The sequence below is a fragment of the Alexandromys fortis genome, unplaced genomic scaffold (genome assembly GCF_014885135.2).
Source record: "Alexandromys fortis isolate MF-2015 unplaced genomic scaffold, M_Fortis_MF-2015_v1.1 scaffold_9, whole genome shotgun sequence".
Taxonomy (NCBI): Eukaryota; Metazoa; Chordata; class Mammalia; order Rodentia; family Cricetidae; genus Alexandromys; species Alexandromys fortis.
Genome location: NW_026067892.1, coordinates 21,073,764 through 21,091,825, shown reverse-complemented (window position 1 = coordinate 21,091,825; position 18,062 = coordinate 21,073,764). Strand labels below are relative to the sequence as shown.

At 38.8% G+C, this 18,062-nt stretch overlaps 1 protein-coding gene across 2 annotated transcripts in view; it reads left to right on the top strand.

Annotated features, from left to right (window-relative positions):
* P4ha1 (prolyl 4-hydroxylase subunit alpha 1) overlaps positions 1 to 18,062 on the top strand; it is a 53,097-nt gene that overhangs the window by 1,973 nt on the left and 33,062 nt on the right. For both annotated transcript variants that reach the window (XM_050143123.1, XM_050143130.1), the window contains exons 2-3: positions 14,637 to 14,739; positions 15,651 to 15,747. In XM_050143123.1, the coding sequence (XP_049999080.1) occupies positions 14,649 to 14,739; positions 15,651 to 15,747 (188 nt within the window). In that variant the 5' untranslated portion in view covers positions 14,637 to 14,648. The remainder of the gene's footprint in view (positions 1 to 14,636; positions 14,740 to 15,650; positions 15,748 to 18,062) is intronic.

Genomic DNA, 18,062 nt, shown 5'->3' with positions numbered 1-18,062 from the left:
TTTTTTTGGTTTTTCGAGACAGGGTTTCTCTGTAGCTACATAGCCTGTCCTGGAACTAGCTCTTGTAGACCAGGCTGGCCTCGAACTCACAAAGATCCGCCTGTCTCTGCCTCCCAAGTGCTGGGATTAAAGGCGTGCGCCACCACCGCCCAGCTGTGTGTGATGTTTTTTGAGGACAAATGCCTTTTGGATTTCCAGGCTAAGGAAGAGGCTATTTCCATTGTTACACTGAGATGGGTTTTATTTGAGATACTGGAAGCAGGGACTGTGATATAAAAGGATTGGGCGGTTACTCAGCTAGCAAAGTAGGTGAAAAATAGACGCAACTTGTAAGTATTATAAAAAATAAATATTGAAGGAAAAAGTTTTAGGTCAGCTGTGTATTACCACTGTTGCAGGTGAGCCTTATAGCTGTGGTAGAGATACTATTATTTCTCTGTTGCTTCAACGTGAGTTATATATTGACAAGCAGCATGATTCATGGAGTAGCTAATTTGAAACATTTGTGTTGATGCCAGGTGTGTGGTAGGAATTGGGAAAGCCATCAAGTTTGTGAACCTTAGTTTCTATGGAAGGAATGCTTTGTTTTTAATAAATGACTAACCTGGGGTGTAATTATTGTTCTTAGACTAATCCGTGAGATCCAGAATGGTTTTCAAACTATTTTGAGGCCATGAAACCTCTTGAAAGCCCTCAGGAAAGTGGGGGCCTAAATCAGGAAATACAAATATATGTATTTATATATAATTTTGTAAACCATTTTGTTTTGTTTTTGTTTTTCGAAACAGGGTTTCTCTGTAGCTTTGGAGCCTGTCCTGGAACTAGCTCTTGTAGACCAGGCTGGTCTCCAACTCACAGAGATCCTCCTGTCTCTGCCTTCTGAGTACTGGGATTAAAGGCGTGCGCCACCACTGCCCGGCTAATTTTATATACCATTTCATGCTCCCATCCATTAACACTCTATTATAAGAATTCCTAAAAAAATAAAAGATGTGAAGCTACTATTCAAGAATATCTAGGCTTCTTGAGCAGTCTTAATTATTTCAGAAAGTTGAGTTGAGATGTCAACTTCATTCAAGTATGTAGATGGTTCTAATAAACTTTTGCTGAAAGTGCTTTTAACAAAATAAGTTTTTAGAATTGTTGAATTGCTGTATTGTAAGTCAGTAAAAGTATGTCATATCTTGTCCTTCCTCTCCCCCAGTATTGTAACACTTTGCAGGTGGAATAAGCATGAAGATAAGAGAAATAACTTGAATGGTTTTTGGCATTTAATTTTATTGTCTTTTTGTTGTAAGATCTTAAATCTTACAATTAAACCATCTGTGGCACGTGTGTATAAACATGCATATGTGAGACAAGCCAGATAAAATGGGTGCTTACATATGTGAAATCAGTGAAATGTTCTTATATAAATTGGGCTATTCTGTCATTAGTTTTCTTTTAGCCAGATAGATATTATGCCTGAATAAAAGCCAAAAAAATTTTTTTAAAGAGTTTCAGAAGTTTTGAAGCAAATTCCTTTTCTTGTCTTCATTTGGATGCTCAGAATGACTGTTAGTATATTTGGCTGAATGTTGGCTAAAAATACAGTACTAAGATTCATGCTTCTTACATAACTATCATCAGAATAAATTCTGTCTTAGATTTCTTTTGCTTCCTGTTTTTATAAATGTGTCCATGTTTTGGTGGCTTACAACTTTCTTAGTAATAGTAAATCAAATTAATATATCATCCTTCTGGTAGTGTACATTTGAGCAGTTATAAATATATAAAGGGAAGACTTTAATTCCGTGCTTGTTTCATTTGTTTCGATGGTTGTGTAACTTTAACTGGTTTTGTTTTCATCTCTGTAATTATTATTTTAAGAAAGAGTCTCACAATGGTAGCCCTGGTTGACCTGGAACTCCTCAGACTAAAAAGATCTGCCTGTGTCTGCCTACCAAATGCTGGGATTAAAGGCACATGCCACCATGCCCAGCCTTGTATTAGTCATTTTTCTGTTGTTATGACAAAATGCTCAAGGCTGGATAATACAAAAAGAAAAGAGTTTTGTTAGTTCATGAATCTGGAAGTCTTACAAACGTGGCTCTCACGTCTGGTCAGCTCTGGGGATGGCCTCACAGAAGATGGTTTTACAATGGTAAGAGTGTATTTTAAAGTAGTCATCAGATAAGAAGGGAAACCAGATAGATGCAGGGGTGCGGTTCACTTTTCCTAACAGTCTCCTCTTCAGAGAATGGATGCACCCTGAAGCAGCGTTACGCCTTCTAAGAGTGTTGTCTTAGTAATTTAACCACTTCGGTAGACCCTTCTGAGAATGGTGTCCCCAGGGACTTGACCTCTTTACAAGTTCTACCACTGGGGCTGGACAGATGGCTCAGTGGTTAAGAGCACTTGCTACTCTTGCAGAAGACCTGAGTTTGATTGCCAACACCCACATGGGGGCTCACAGTTGTCAGTTACTGGGGTTCTAGAGGATCTTATGCACATTCTTCTGAACCTTGAGGATACCAGGCATGTATGTGTTACATACATGTGGCCAGAGTACATATAAACATTTTAAAATCTTTTTTATTACATTTTAAAATCTTAATAACAAAAGAAAAACTTTAAAAGTTCTACCATTTGGGTGATGAGATAGCTCAGTAAAGACACTTTTCACCAAGCCTGGAAACCTGAGTTCAAGCCTCAGGACCCACTTACTAGGAGAGAGACCTGACTCCTGATAGTTGACCTCTGTACCTCCTACTTGTGTATTGTGGCATGTGTACACCCTTGCACTCCCACTCCCCTCTGCAGCCACACTGGGAGACTAAACTTCCAACACATGAACCTTTGCGGTATAAAGCCATATCCAAACCATAGAATCAACAATTGTACTGGGTACTAAAATAATTTAGAAAGTGCTCCAGAAAATATTTATTTTTGAGACACTCTTATCATGATGTAGCTCTGGCTGTCCTGGAAATCGCTGTGTAGTTTTATATACACGTATGTAACTTGTCTCTACTCCTAGTGTCTCCTTCCTCTATTCTGGGGATTGAACAAGAGTTTTGTGCATGTTAAGCAAGTTCTTTTTCCACTGAGCCACATTCCCTGTGCCTTCGAACTTCACTTTTAAGGAAATTCTGAGAGGTACTTTGATGATCAGCTCCATTTTACAAATAAAAGATTCAAAAAGGTCTCGTTTGGTTAAGTGGCAGCGCTAGGATGCGGGTTGTCCATTCTCTTGACTCACGTTTCATATTACTCTGTCCTTGATAACCAGCCTGACTGACTGAGGTAATAATTTCAACATTGAACTAGAGGTCTTAATTGTCATAGACTCAATCGTTGTTGTTTAATTTTTAAAAAAATGGTGTTGGTAGGTATCAGATTTAATGCCCTGCATGTTTACTTCTGAGGTACATCCCCAGCCTGATGATCATATTTAAATTGTTCATAGCCTGGGGGAAAATCAGGAGTTGCAGAGAGTGTCTCATAGAACATGGAAGCTTTTCACCTGCCAACATGATGCCGTTGTTTCCCTTCACATTAAAAATGAGTAAATAAAATTCTTTATGAAGTTACATATTTGGAGTCATTCTCATCTTTTGCAACTGAGTTCATTTTCTTTTATTCTAGTATATGTGATCTTATAATAAGATTTATTATGTTTATTGTATGTGTAAGGGTGTTTTACCTGTACATATATCTTTGTGTGCGGTCAAGGCGGCGGGGTCAGAACCCTTGGAAGTGGAGTTACAGATTGCTAGAATCTAGGAGTGCTAGAATCAAACCCTGGTCTTCTGTAAGAGCAGTATGCTTCGAGCTGCTGAACTGTGTGTTCAGCACTAGTGTATGTGATCTTAAATTAGTATGCCTTTCCCCATCTTGGGAACTTGATAAAGGTGTTGGAAAAGAGGGAACTGAAAGCTAGGAAGAGAAGAGGTAGGCCAGTCTAAAGAAAATTGAAGACAGGTAATCCCAGCACTCCAGAGGCAGAGGCCGGAGTATCTCAAGTTTAAGGCCAGTCTCGGCTACATAGTGAAACCCTACTTCAAATAAAACAAAACACCCAAAGGCACTTTTGTAGGATAGCCTTGAGAGAGATTAAGTTTGGTGAAGTGTACCTGGGCTTTGAAGCTGAACCCATTCATTAAGAGGATAGAGGGGATTTGTACTCTCTAGTTACTTGCCCATCTTCTCACAGAATCAGTAATGTCCAGAGATGAGAGTACAAAACCTTTTGTATTTGGGAAAATATTTGAGTATTAGGACACACATATAGGAATTTGTCCCTCTGGTATGCAGAGTGTGTTAAGGCATATATTGAGATGAACTAGTGTTAGATTTTAGAGACACTGTCTTGAAAGGTGTCTTTGAGTCTGTATTTTGATAGGTAAACATTTGATATGTAATGCTATGTGTTGATTACTGTGCTGAAAGAATTAAAATCTTTAGTTTGAAATAGAATGGAAAACAGTTACATGTATTTAGATATCTGTTTGAGAAATATCTAGTAAATATGAATTCATTTTAAATAGGCTGAAGACTTCTCTTTTACTCTTAATTTTATGTTAATTGGACTTTCATATCCTGTTCTCTAAAATCAAGAATCTATAGTGTTTGTAAACCCTACTTGATGAATTTAGGGCTCCAAACAGGACTTGCCATGTTGACTTTTGTTTTTGGTCTTTTGATCAAATAAATCCCCTCACACAATATTTAATGGGGGGTGGGGGTTGAAACAGAGTTTCACTGTATAGCCCTGGAACCATGTGACTGTCCTGGAACTCTGTAGACCAGATTGGCCTTGAACTCACAGATATCCCCCTGCCTCTGCCTCCTGAGTGTTAAGATGAAAGATGTGTGTGTGCCACTGCCTGGCACCTCATGTTTTTTAATATAATTACAACATTTCTCTTTCCTCCATCCAAATCCTCCGACATATTCCTTGTTTTTCAAATTCATAGTCTCTTCATCAATTGTCATTGCTTGTGTGTGTTTTCAGGGCTGACCATTTGGTATTGGGTAACCAACTGATGTGCTCTTCCCTGGGAAGACATTTCTCTTGCTCTTAGCATTTCTTAGTTGCCTATAGCTCTTTATGTAGGGCTTCCCCATATCCTATTCCTTGGTGTTGTCTTTGCTCAGATCACATTTGGGTAAGTCATATTGATGGAGAGTTGTGGGGGTAGCTTCTGACTATCTTCACTAGGAGATAGTCTCACAGCAAATTCCCTGATCCTTTGGCTCTTAACAATTTCTCTTGGGCATTGTTCCCTGAGCCTTAGATGCAGGAGTGATTTTTTTTTTTTTTGATATATCGACTGGGACTGGGATCCACAACTCTGCTTTGATTGGTTGTGGTTTTCTGTAATGGTCTTTGTCTGTTGCTAAGAGAACTTTCCTTGATGAGGGGTGAAAACTATACTTATCCGTGGGTATAAAAGGACAGATATTAATAGATTGGTGTTAGGGATGATGCCTATTTAATGATGAAGTGGTTATAGATTGTCCTTCAGTATCTGTGACATGAATTCCTCCATCCATATTTTTTTTAAATCTACACAAGATTTTACTCATTCAAGGCTAGCAAAATGGCGCTCAGCAGGACAAGGAACTTGCTACCAACTCCAGTGACCTAAATTGTATCCCCTGATCTACATGGTGGAAGAAGAACCAATTTCAGGCTGTCCTTTGACCTTCACACATATGCCATGGGGACACTTGGGTCCTTTTCTGTGTTTTGTGAGCTTTTGTGTAAATGTCTTTGTAGAGGCATATACTCCCCTCCCCCCCCCCCCCGTTAATATCTAGGAGCAAAATAACTAGTGATAAGAAAATAGTCCCCCCTCTCCAAGTTGTTGGCTTGTCTCTCTCTCTCTCTCTCTCTTTTTTTAACAGTATGCTTTAAGAGATAAGAATTAGCACTATTCTCAGACAACATATCTAAGTAAAAGATCTGAAAGATAATTTTAAAAAGCTCTAGAGGGCTTGTGCCTCTAATTCGAGCACCTGGAAGGGAGAGGCAGGAAGATTCAGTTTCAAGGTCATTGTCTGCTACTTGATGTTGGCCTGGGCTACAGGTGATCTTGTTTCAAAAAGCAAAGTCCTACAAAATGAGTGCATTCAGCAAGTTTACAGGATAGAAAGTCATTATACAATGGTCAGTTGTATTTCTACTTAACTGGTACTGAACAACTGGTAATTAAGTGAAAAATTACCATCTTCATAGCACCAGAAACTTGCAACTTCACAATTCTGAATTGTACACAATTCTATAGTGAGTAAATGATTCATAATGTGAGTATGTTGAAAATTACAAAACTCTGGTGGTACCATCTTCATGGATTGGAAAACTGAGTATTATCAGATGCTAATTCTTCCCAAACCAGCCTATATCCCTGAAGTATACTTAACAGCAGCTGATAAGCTGCTTCTGAAGTTGATGGGAAAGTGAAAAGCCTTGAAAAGAGCTACCATACTCCAGACAGTATGGCATTAGAAAAAGATAGTCTGTGAACAAAACAGTTTGTACACAAACATGGCCAGTTACATTGAAAACAAACAACAACAACAAAAAAACCCAAGAATTCTGAGACAAAGTCACAGACCAGATTGCCTTGAACTCAGAATTCTTCAGTCTCAGCTGCTTGAATGTTACCACATTCAGTTCAGTTCTTTTTGGCCAGCTAAAAAGTAAATCTATACAAAGACGTCTAAAACAGTTGCTTAATTATACTCAAAATGGTGGCAGGGAGGGTAGTCTTTGTATGTAGGGTTTTTTGTTTGTTTTGGTTTTTTTTGAGACAGGGTCTTATTGTATAGTTCAGGCTGGCAACTTTGGACTCTGTAGATTCAGGTGAGCCTTGAACTCAAGTCTACTGCTTCAGTCTTCTGAGTGCAAAGACTATTGGTTCTCTTAGCTTATTTGCTGGTGTTTTGTTGTTTTGAGACAAGGTCTCAACTGTGTAGCTCTGGCTGGCCCAGAATTCACTATGTAGACCAGGTTGGCCCCCAACTCTTGCCTCTACCTCCTGGTGTGAGATTTCAGGTGTATGCCACCACACCTGGCATCTTGGTTTTATCTGCAAGAGAAATTTTAGAAAACTATATTTGTGTACAGCAGGATCCATAAGCAATGTCAAACATTGCATGCACAATTTAATGTTTCTTTCTTTCTACAACCTCTTTCTACTCTCTGCTCCCTCTTAAAATATAGTCTGCATCTCATTTCTAGTGATCTTTGAGTTGAGGTGGCCTCTTTTCCACATCTACAAGTCTTTGTTTTCTTTTCCACGTCCCTCAAAACATCTTCGTAACAAATCCAGCTATAGGTCTTGTCCTACCTTTGGCATTTCTTACGTGTCTTCTGTGTGCCTGACGCCATCCTTAGTTGAAATTATTTGGGTTTGTTGTTATTTTTATAAGCCTAAGACATTTCTAAAATTATTTTACTTCGTGTGTCAGTGTTTTGCCTGATTGTACGTCTGTATGCTATATGTGTAGTGTCTGAAAAAGCCAGAAGAGGGTGTTGGATCCCCTGGGACTGGAGTTACAGATGGCAAGTGGTCATATGGATGCTGGGAATCAGGCCCAGGTCCTCTGGAAGAGCAGCCAGTGCTGTTAACTGCTGGATTACCTCTCTACCCCTGAAATACTGCTTTTTAAATTACTTGGTAGTGGTCACTTTTAGCCTCATGTTTTATCACCTTGCTTATTCTCTTTCCTATTAAAAGACCACCAAATAAAGTAGACATTATTGATGAATCTTATTAACTTAGAATGCTCATAATATTACTTATAATGACATTTTTAGGCTCTATCCTGGGGAAAGAACTCTGGCTTTTTTTCTACATTAAGAAAAGCATGTTTTGAGACAAGATACACATAAACATGCTCCTTATGCTGGTTTAGAACTCATAATCTTACTGCTTTAGTCTCTTGAATACTTGAATTTTAGGTGTGTGACACCACACCTGGCAGGAAATGCCTGTGTGTTTCTAAGGTGCTTGAAACCATTTAAAAAAAATCTATTGTTGAGTTTAAAACAGGCATCTAAGCCAGATGTGGTGGATACCCCTTTAATCCCAGCATTCAGGCAGATGCAGGTGAACCTCCATGAGTTCAAGGCCAGCATGGTCTACACAGTGAATTCCAGGACAGCCAGGGCTACGTAGAAAGACCCTGTCTCACCAGGCGATAGTGGCGTGGCGCACGCCTTTAATCCCAGCACGTGGGAGGCAGAGGCAGGTGGATCCCTTGAGTTTGAGGCCAGCCTGGTCTACAGAGCGAGTTCAGGACAGTCTCCAAAGCTACACGGAGAAACCCTGTCTTGAAACCAAACAACAATAAAAAACAAAAACAAAAAAAGACACAAAAAAACAGAAAGACTCTTTCTCTAAAATAAATAAAATAGGATGTCTAAAAGTCAAGAACAATACCATTTTAATAGTCCTACATTTTTATTAAAAATCTGATCATAGCATTAAAACAATTGTCCAAGCATGATGGAAATTTATAGAATAAAGTTAAAGACAAATGGCAGTTTGATGTGGGGTTAGAAGGAAGATTAGAAATTTAGCCAGTTCTTTTAGTAATTGCTTAGTTGTTTCAGAAAACATGTCCTACTTGAATGGGAAAGGATGCCAAGTCCAGTTACGCAGCACATGTAGTAGCCATCGTTAGGAACCGGTGTTGGTGTTGGTTCTGAACTGTACACGTTTAAAGGTGAACACAGAAGCCAGGAGAACAAACAGTGTGAGAACTGCGGGAGCGTTCTAAAAGCTTTGAAGCCGGTATGGGAGGCGTGGAGAGACCTAAAAGCCTCGTGGAAAATTCTTAATGTCAGGCAAAGTTTAGATTAGAATATCAAGCATTCTTTCATATCCGTTAAGATTTGGGTGATGTATCTGGGAAAAAGGAATTTTCTTAAAATGTTGCAACTTTTTTAGGAGAAATATAAGAGACTGAAAGGATAATAAAGTATCTGCCAGATCCCCTGTTCTAGTAATCCATCAAATAACATGTACTTTGAAACTCAAAGAATGCTTATAACAGTGTAAATGTCTTCAGTGTAGTAGAACTATTTCAAAACCTGTTCCTAGGTTTGATTGACTTGATGTGTGGGGCTGGACTTTGCCTGGAAGAAGCACGACAGAAAAGTTAAGTGTTAGTAGATAGCAGTGTATTTTTATCCAGGCCTACTTGAGAAAGTGTCTTCCAGTAAGGGTGCTTCTACTGTTTTCCCACACACAGTTTAAAAAATATAACATTCACAGTAAACATATATGTATGTTACAGGATTGTATAATGAAAATTCACGAATCTACTGTAACCAGTAATCGCCTCCTTTTCTTTCTTTCTTCTTCTTCCTTTTTTTTTTTTTTTTTTTTCGAGACAGGGTTTCTTCGTAGCTTTTGGTTCCTGTCCTGGCACTAGCTCTTGTAGACCAGGCTGGCCTCAAACTCACAGAGATCCGCCTGCCTCTGCCTCCAGAGTGCTGGGATTAAAGGCGTGCGCCACCACCGCTCGGCCTCCTTTTCTTTTTTGACCTGTGCTTTTGCTATGTAGCTTAGACTGGCCTAGAACTCATTATGTAACCCAGGCTGTTCTCAGATTTTCAGTCTTCCTGCTTTAGCCTTGTAAGTGTTGCAATTGCACATCTGCACTGCTGCATCAGGTTCATAAATTATTTTCAAGAAATTATTATTATTGCTACAGTATCAAGTTTATCTTGGCAGCTGTGATCTTCTTGGGCCTTGTATTCTGTTTTCTTCCCCTTCTGTCCCTTGTATCTTCCCTCCCTCTCCTCTCTTTGCAAGTCTTCTCAGGAATCCTGGGACTTTTTCCTTATAAGAGATTACCTTCAGTACTCCAGAGGAGGAGTAGGGGAATGTCTGGGAATTCAAGGCCAGCCTGGACTGCATAGTTAGACCCTGTCTCAAAAAAACCCAAATCCATAAATATTACAAAATGAAAGCGATTACAATTATGTTGGCTCATTTAAATTCTGTTCGATGCTTGAAGATTTAGAACAGAAGACAATTTTATCTCTCATTTTTTCTTAATGCTGTATTACCTCTTGGGAAGCTTGACTCTATTCTATAGTGATTTGCTTTTGCAGATTTGAAGGGTAGAAATAAATGGAAGTAGGACATCATAATTAAGAAAATCATTATTCTTTTTTTAAAAAAAACTGTGATTAATAAAACTATGTCTATTAACATGTCACTTAGGTTGTTCAGGGAATGTGGGTAAATGAGATATAGTTTTGAAACAGAACCATTCTGTAGAGTGATCTGTTTTTCTGAAAGATAAATTGAAGTATAAAACCCATTTTAAAGAAAGAGGCCTATTTTTGTGATCTCAATGTTTTCCTGTACCCAGTTGCTCTCAAAGTATTGCCATCAGACCAGCAATGTCTGCAGCACCTGGATATGTGTACAGGTTAACCTGCCTATCTCAGACTTTTAGATGGTTCTGATATGGCAGTTTGAGGACCATAGCTATAGAACAACAATTTGATTGTCTTGTTAGTTGTTGGAGTAATGGTATATAGACCTGACTTTATATTGCAAATGGTAAAATCCAATTTAAAGTAGCCTGGAAAAAAGTTATAAAAGAGGCTCCCTTGGGTGTACTGGGAAGTTAGTGATTGGGGTATCTCACTGATTCAGCGCTCCAGTTGTAAAGAATGAGACCCTGTGGCTAGAAATACTTGATTCTATGATGTTACTTTGCCTTTATAGGTTGGATCCACACTTCAGAACTAGGAAAAATAGTCATAGGTCTGACCCCAGTTCACGTGTGAGTTAAACAATTCCATGAAGACCTGCTTTTTTCCCATTCACAAGCCCATTCCTTAACCATTATGTTCATGAGGTGAGGGTCAGTGCTCTGGGTTATGTGTCAATTTCTAGGAAGAAGGAGAATGGGCAGGCATGCCACTAGCATACTGTAGTTCACTACTTCATATCGTAGTTGGTTTGCTGTAGACTTACGCTCTAAGGCATCCAGAAAACATAGATAAGTGATAAGGTGGTTCAGTGTGTAAAGCACTCGCCACACAACCGAGGACCTGAAGTGGAGCCCGGGATCCTTGTCAAGGTTGTCCTCTGACCTCCACATGTGTGCACTCCTACACATGCATCATTTATACATACAATAACAAAATATGCAGAGGTATATGGAGAAGTTACCCAATGTTTTCCTACATCCTCATTAATTTCTTCTGCATATCTTCTTTCATAGTTACATATGGCTATGTTATATTGTTACATATAGCTATGCTATATTGTTAGTTTTTTTTCCCTTTTGTTTTGCTTGAGACACTTTCTCTTTATAACACAGGCTGGATTTGAACTGCTGATTTTTCTGCCTTAGCCTCTTAAGTGCTGGGATTACAAATGTACAAGTTTGAACATGTTTTTGTCAAGCATAGCTTCTTATTTTGAATTTCCAATTTCTTTATCCATTTACCTATTAGCATCTTTTTAGTCCGGACTCCTTAGTAGAATTTTAAAAAGGCTTATTTAAATTTTTCATTTATTGCACTTTACTTTGTGTGCCTGTATGTGTGTGTGCCGTGGTGCTCCTGGAGGTCAGAAGACAGCTTGGAGTCACTTTTGTTCTTCTACTGTGTGGGTCCTGAGAAGTGAACTCAGGTCCTCAGGCTAGTGTCAGCCGTTACCCACTAGGCTACTTCAGTCCCCATACAAACCTATTAATTTTATACCATTTTGATGTTTTCTCTCTCCTTTCTCCACCCCTCTCCGTGTGTGTCTTCATGTGTGTGTATCTGCACACGTGTGCTTATAAAGACAAGAGTGTATAAAGGTCAGAGAATAACCCCAGGTGTCAGTTTTCACCATCCACCTTGCTTGTAAACTGACCTCTGTTTGCTGTTGCGTATACAGACTAGATACTAGTTTCCTGGGATTCTCCTGTTTTTGTATCCTATCTCTGCGCAAGAACACTGGGATTACAGGTGCCAGTTCTGGGGACAAACCCTGGTCCTCATGCTGTCCACTGAATTGTTTCCCCAGCCGTGTTTTCTGACATTTAAAAAACAACTGAGTGCATGCATGCACATGCTTGTAAGTACAGGTGCCATGGGAGGCCAGAGAATTCAGATTCTGCTCTTAGAGAACCTGAATTCAGTTTCAGCACCCACACTGGGTACCTGTAACTCCAGCTTCGGTACATACTCGAAACACCTGTGCCATCCTTATTACTTGTGACCTGTCTCACTATGTAGACAGGGATGGCCTTGAACTCACAGAGCTCTGCCTGCCCCGGCACCACCACATCTAGCTCCTTTCATTTTTTTCTTCATATTATTAGTGCTTTGAGATTTTATATAGATGCTGCAGTTATTAAAAATATAAAAGTTCAGGGCTAGAGAGTATTTCCAGAGACACTGTAAATTCTAGTTTCCTGTGGTATGATGCCCTCTTCTGGCCTCTGCAGGCACTGCACACAGGTGCTACACAGACACAGGCAAAAGACTTGTACACATACAATAAAAATAAGAGTACTAGGGCCTGGAGAGATGGCTCAGCAATTTATTGCATTTGATATTGTTACAGGGGTCTAGGGTTTGATTTCTAGCATCCACGTGGTGGCTCAGAATCCTCCATAAATCCACTTTTAAGGACTCCGAACTCCTTCTGGCCTCTGAGGGCACCATGTGTACATATGGTGCACTTATATATATGCAGGGGAAAACACCCATACACTTAAAAGAAGAAGTTAAAAAAAAAACAGTTACTGGAAGGAAAATGCCATTTTAAAGCTGCTTTTTAGTTATTTCTGTAAGCTAATGGTTCTTGATTTATTGTGAAGTTTAACAATAATGGCAGGGAACAAAGAACCTTTAATAACACTTTATTAATGAGAAAGATCTTATATGATAGGTCTAAACTTTATCATGAGTTAAATTTATACAGTACTTATGATTAGCCTTCTGTTAATATAATCAAAGCATGTATAATTTTTTTTCTGAAAAAGGCATTTACTCATTAAGAAAATTATGGCAGAAATCTGATTAAATGCAGAAAATTCTAGACTCTCCAGGCAGCCTGGTGTTTTGAAAAAGCCTTGTGCTTTGGCAGGAGCCCAAGAGAGGAAGTGCTTGCATCTGCTACATTCTAGAAGCTTTCCCCAGATCACTGTAAGGCAGCCAAGAAAACTGTATTTCACTACTGTGTGGTTCTGGAAGGATCTGGAAATTTGTAGCAAACTTGAGGGAGGAAATATAGGAGTTCTTCCAGGATGCCATTTTATTGTAGTGATCTATTTTTATTGGGTTTAACTTAAGAGTGAAGGTGAAGATACTTTTCAGCTTTTATTAAATAGGGAGTTTCAGTTAGGCCTCTGAAAAGCCTGTTGGTTTAGACAGATTCACATAGGAAAGATGGAGAAATGCCGACAAGAATTATTTGGCAAGTCAGCCTAGTCAATGGGAACCTGCTTCTGAAGCAAGTTGTAAGTAGTGGTGCCGCACTGCTGAAAGCAGCGAGAAAGCCCATGAGAAGGAGGAAGGGTGCTAGGGCGGTTGGTGAAAGCCAGGCAGAGCCTTTCAGTGGTTACTAATACCCTCTTCATCACGAGCAGTCCTCACTAGAACAGACTGCTCCCAGGGACAGTGGAGAAGGACAGAAGGCAGGGGTGGCAGGAGGCTCTGTGGTTAAAGGACTGTGAGGGCCAGAGTTCAGACCCCCAGAATGCAGACATTATGCCACGTGATGTGAGAGTCTGCCTGTGATTCCAGCCTTAGATGGCAAAGACCTGATCTGTAGAGCAAGCTGGCTAGAGACTAGCTGTGTGAGTGAGCTCTGGGTTTGGTTGAAAGAACCTGCCTCAATGAATAATGTAGAAGGGTGGTTAGGGAGGTTCCAGATGTCAACCTCAGACTGTGCATGCACACACAAAGGAATGGAAAAAGAAAAAAAGGGGGGGTGCTTTTCTACAAGATTGAAATTAGGGGGAAATCACAGCAGTGTACTAACTAGGCTTGAGAGTTTTTGTTTTTTAAACATAGAACATAGTAGTAAGAGAAGTTAGCCCATCTTAAGAACAGAAACAGGACAGCCAGTGCTGGGGAGGGGTGGGGGGAATGGCTAAAGAGCTCTGAATATTTTTTCTTATAAGCCATTTCTGACATTTTAAAAATATATTGGTAATGTTTAAAGTATATATTTGTGAAAATTCATGTTTTAGATCTAGTCAAAGGGAAAAGTGTTTTCAATTCTATATAAAAAGCCTTAGCTGTTAAGAACACTTTTTGCTTTTCCAGAGGATCTGAGTTCTGCTCCCAGCATTCATATCTGTTGGCTTACAACTACCTGTAACTTCAGTTCCTGGGTTCTAGGGCATCTGATTCCTCTGACCTGCAAGGACACCCATACTTGTATACACAGTGTATACACATATAATTAAGAATAATAAAAGTAAATCTTAAAAAAAAACCCACAGCTCTTAATTGCTCTACTTAAAATAGTAATAGGAAAACAAATGGGTTGAAGTTTTTCTCTTGTATGGAGCATCTAACTCTGCTAAAATAATAAATTAGCTGTTATTAAATTGATTTATAAAAATCACCATCAATTCTAGCTTGGAGACTAACTGCTGTGCTGTTTTTATAGGTGTGTGAACCCATGAAGTCTTCCAAGATGATCTGGTGTGTTTTAATAATAGGGGTTTTACTTCCTCAGTCTTCAGCCCATCCAGGCTTCTTTACTTCAATTGGTAAGTCTTTACTATTTATAACTTACTGGGTTTTACATTTTAAAATTTACCTGCTTTTGTAGTTTTAAATAGAAAAAAACAAATGCATTATATTCCTGAAGACTGACCTTGGTTTACAAACCCTTTACCTATCTAAACAGGCAGTTTAAAAAAATCAGTTATGTCTGTCTGCTTTTCTTCTTTACAATTTTTTAAAACAATGTTTTATTGGGTATGTGGATTAAAGCGGGGTCTCTGTGTGGAGTGGGACTCTAACAGAGCAAGTATATAGACGGTAAGAGCTCCCGTTCTTTCTAGTTCTCAGAGTAGACTTGAAAGTTTGAGCTGTGTCTGTCTATAATTTCCTCTCTGTATACTTCATATGTGTAATGAAGTGTTAAGTGAGATGTTTCCCTTCTTTCTATCGACTGTTTTGACCCGTAGAACTAAAACAGAAGTGTAGACATGTCTTAACACTTGATTTCAGTATATAAAATGAGGAGCCCTCTTAAAAAGAAAAATTTTAAAACATTTTTGGAACTTTCTCAAGTGTGGTTTGTATTTTGTTTTTTTTTTTTAATCAAAAATTTGATCCTGACTAGTCTTAAACACAAAAGATGAGGTATAAAACCAGAGACAGTAAAGAAAAAAACAGTAATTCTTAGAAAGTAGTGTTATTTGTTAATTTAAGTTTGTAAATGAAAACACCATTTCCCAGAATAGTCTAAGTTGACAAAATTTATTAGTTACAAAAGCTAGAACTAGAATTCATGATTAGATTTTTATTTGGATTAATTTGGTTTATCTGGTAAAAAAAGAAAAATGAGGGAAAATGATCTTTTACAGCATATCTGTTCCATTCCAGTTAAATCCTCCTGTAGCTAAAATATTTATATTGATGAATATTTAATAACTTTTCTCTTCCCATGTAGGTCAGATGACTGATTTGATCCATACTGAGAAAGATCTGGTGACATCACTAAAGGATTACATTAAAGCAGAAGAGGACAAGTTAGAACAGATAAAAAAGTAAGTGTGTTTCCTTACAATAGCTCCAACTCTACCTGAATGCACCAAGAGTGGAAAAGAAATCCAGTTAAAATATCTAAAGCAGTGAGCACAGGAAAATGGGTTAATCTGGGTGGGGGTTCATGTGTGTCAGCTCTGTGTTAGGTAGAGGTCAAAGGTTGACATTAGTTGTCTTGCTTTATTGCTATCTACTTGTTTGTTTTTTTTTTTTTTTTTTTTTGGTTTTTTGAGACAGGGTTTCTCTATGGTTTTGGAGCCTGTCCTGGAACTAGCTCTTTAGACCAGGCTGGTCTCGAACTCAGAGATCCGCCTGCCTCTGCCTCCCAGTGCTGGGATTAAAGGCGTGCGCCACCACCGCCCGGCTTATCTACTTGTTTTTTAAGACAGGCTTTCTTAACTGAACCTGGCAAGGCTAGTTGGCTGGTTAATTTCAGGGATCTTCCTCTTCCCACCTCCCCAGCACTAGAAGTGCAGGCACACACCACTGTCAGTGTGGGTGTTGGATCTGAACTCAAGTGCCCATCCTTAGGTAACAAGCACTTTCCCACCTGAGCCATCTCCATAGTCCCTACTTAGCTTTTTCACTACTGTGACAAAGTAACTTGACAAAAATTAGTTGGAGAAAATAATTTACTTTGTCTCACAGTTCAGCTGTCCTAGTCCATTCCATTAAAACAGCAGCTCACATAATGGCAGTAGGGAGCACACAGAGAATGGAGGGGAAGCAGGCTCCCTCCTTCCCTAGCCTGTGTTGATGCTGCACACATCAGGGTATGTCTTTCCTACCTAATTTTCTCTGAAAACACCTCATGGATAAACCCAAAGCTGTCCTTTAAGAGTTACTACTCAATCTATTTAATCAATCTAATGGTGTTGACAGTCCAGATTAACCATCACAGTGAGGAAGAATATGGATGGATGAAGATGTAGGTGTCCCAAATAAGCCACCTGCTGGAGTAGTTTTTCCAGTTCTACTCCTGGGATTCCGTTATAGAGCTTACAGTGATAAGCATGATTAATGTTATGTTTTATATGTGTTTTTGGGGGGGGTATATAGTGGTTTTTCTAGAATGTTAATTTTATTGACACAAATTTATAGTTAATCCTGACCTGAGAATTTGTGTTTTGTTTAATGAATGTCTTAGTATTGATATTTTGGGGTGTCTGTGTGCGTGTGTGCGTGTTTTGAGACAGTCTGACTGTGTAGCACTGGCTGACTGAAACTCACTGAGATTGACCTGCTTCTGTCTGTTGAGTGCTGGGATTAAAGGTGTGCACCTGGCTGATGTTTCTGCTTTAAAACTTGTTTTCTACATAGTTTAAAGATTTGCCACAAATTAGCCAAACATGGTTGCACACACATGTAATTTCAACACTTAGGAGGGAGGGGCAGGAGGGTCACAATGAAGGCCAATCTAGACTGCATAATATAATAAAACAAAGCAATAATAATAATGATTAGTAATAATAATAATTTTTAGCATGAGTTAGGCTAAGCTCAGTGGCATATACCAGTGCTCACTGCCACCGCAGGGGATGAAGCAGGGAAATCTCTTGAGTCCAGAAATTCAAGACTAACTTTAGTGGCAGCATAGTGAGATCCAGTATTTTTTAAAAGGAAAAAAATGTGTAAAGGGCTAGAAAGATGACTCAGCAGTTAAGGGCACTGGCCACTCTCTCAGTAGATCCAGGTTCAATTCCCGGCACCCACAAGGTGGTTCACAACTGTCTGTAACTCCAGTCCCAGATCTGATATCCTCTTCTGGCCTCCTCAGGCACCAGGCATGCACATGGTAAGCATATTTTTATGCAGGCAAAACACTCATACACAACAAAAAAAAAAAATAAGAAAGTACAAATTTGTTTTTAGGGTCTAAGTTGCTTTAAATGCATACTTAACAGAATTTAGACAGGGCCATTTTATTTTTATTATTATAATAATTTTAGCCTCTTGGAACTTATGAGGAAATGAAAGTTTTGAGTGATTAAAATTTTAGCTTTGACCAAGATGTGAGAAATAATCTAAAACAGAAAAGTTGTGTATTTTTGATTCTATTAAGTTAGATTTTTATCTATAAGATTTTATGCTTTAGAGTCTTTATAATTTTACTTTAAAAAGAAATTATAGATAGTATCTTTAAATGAAAACCTTATAATTAGTTACTTTTCCCAAGTTCTTGTGTGTAATTTTTCTTTGGTACACTCTTTTTCAGGAAGTCTGGAAGGACTTGCTAGATCATGCTAGCCTTGAATTCACAGGGATCCACTTGCCTCTGCCTCCTAAGTGCTGGGATTAAAAGCATGTGCCAGATTTG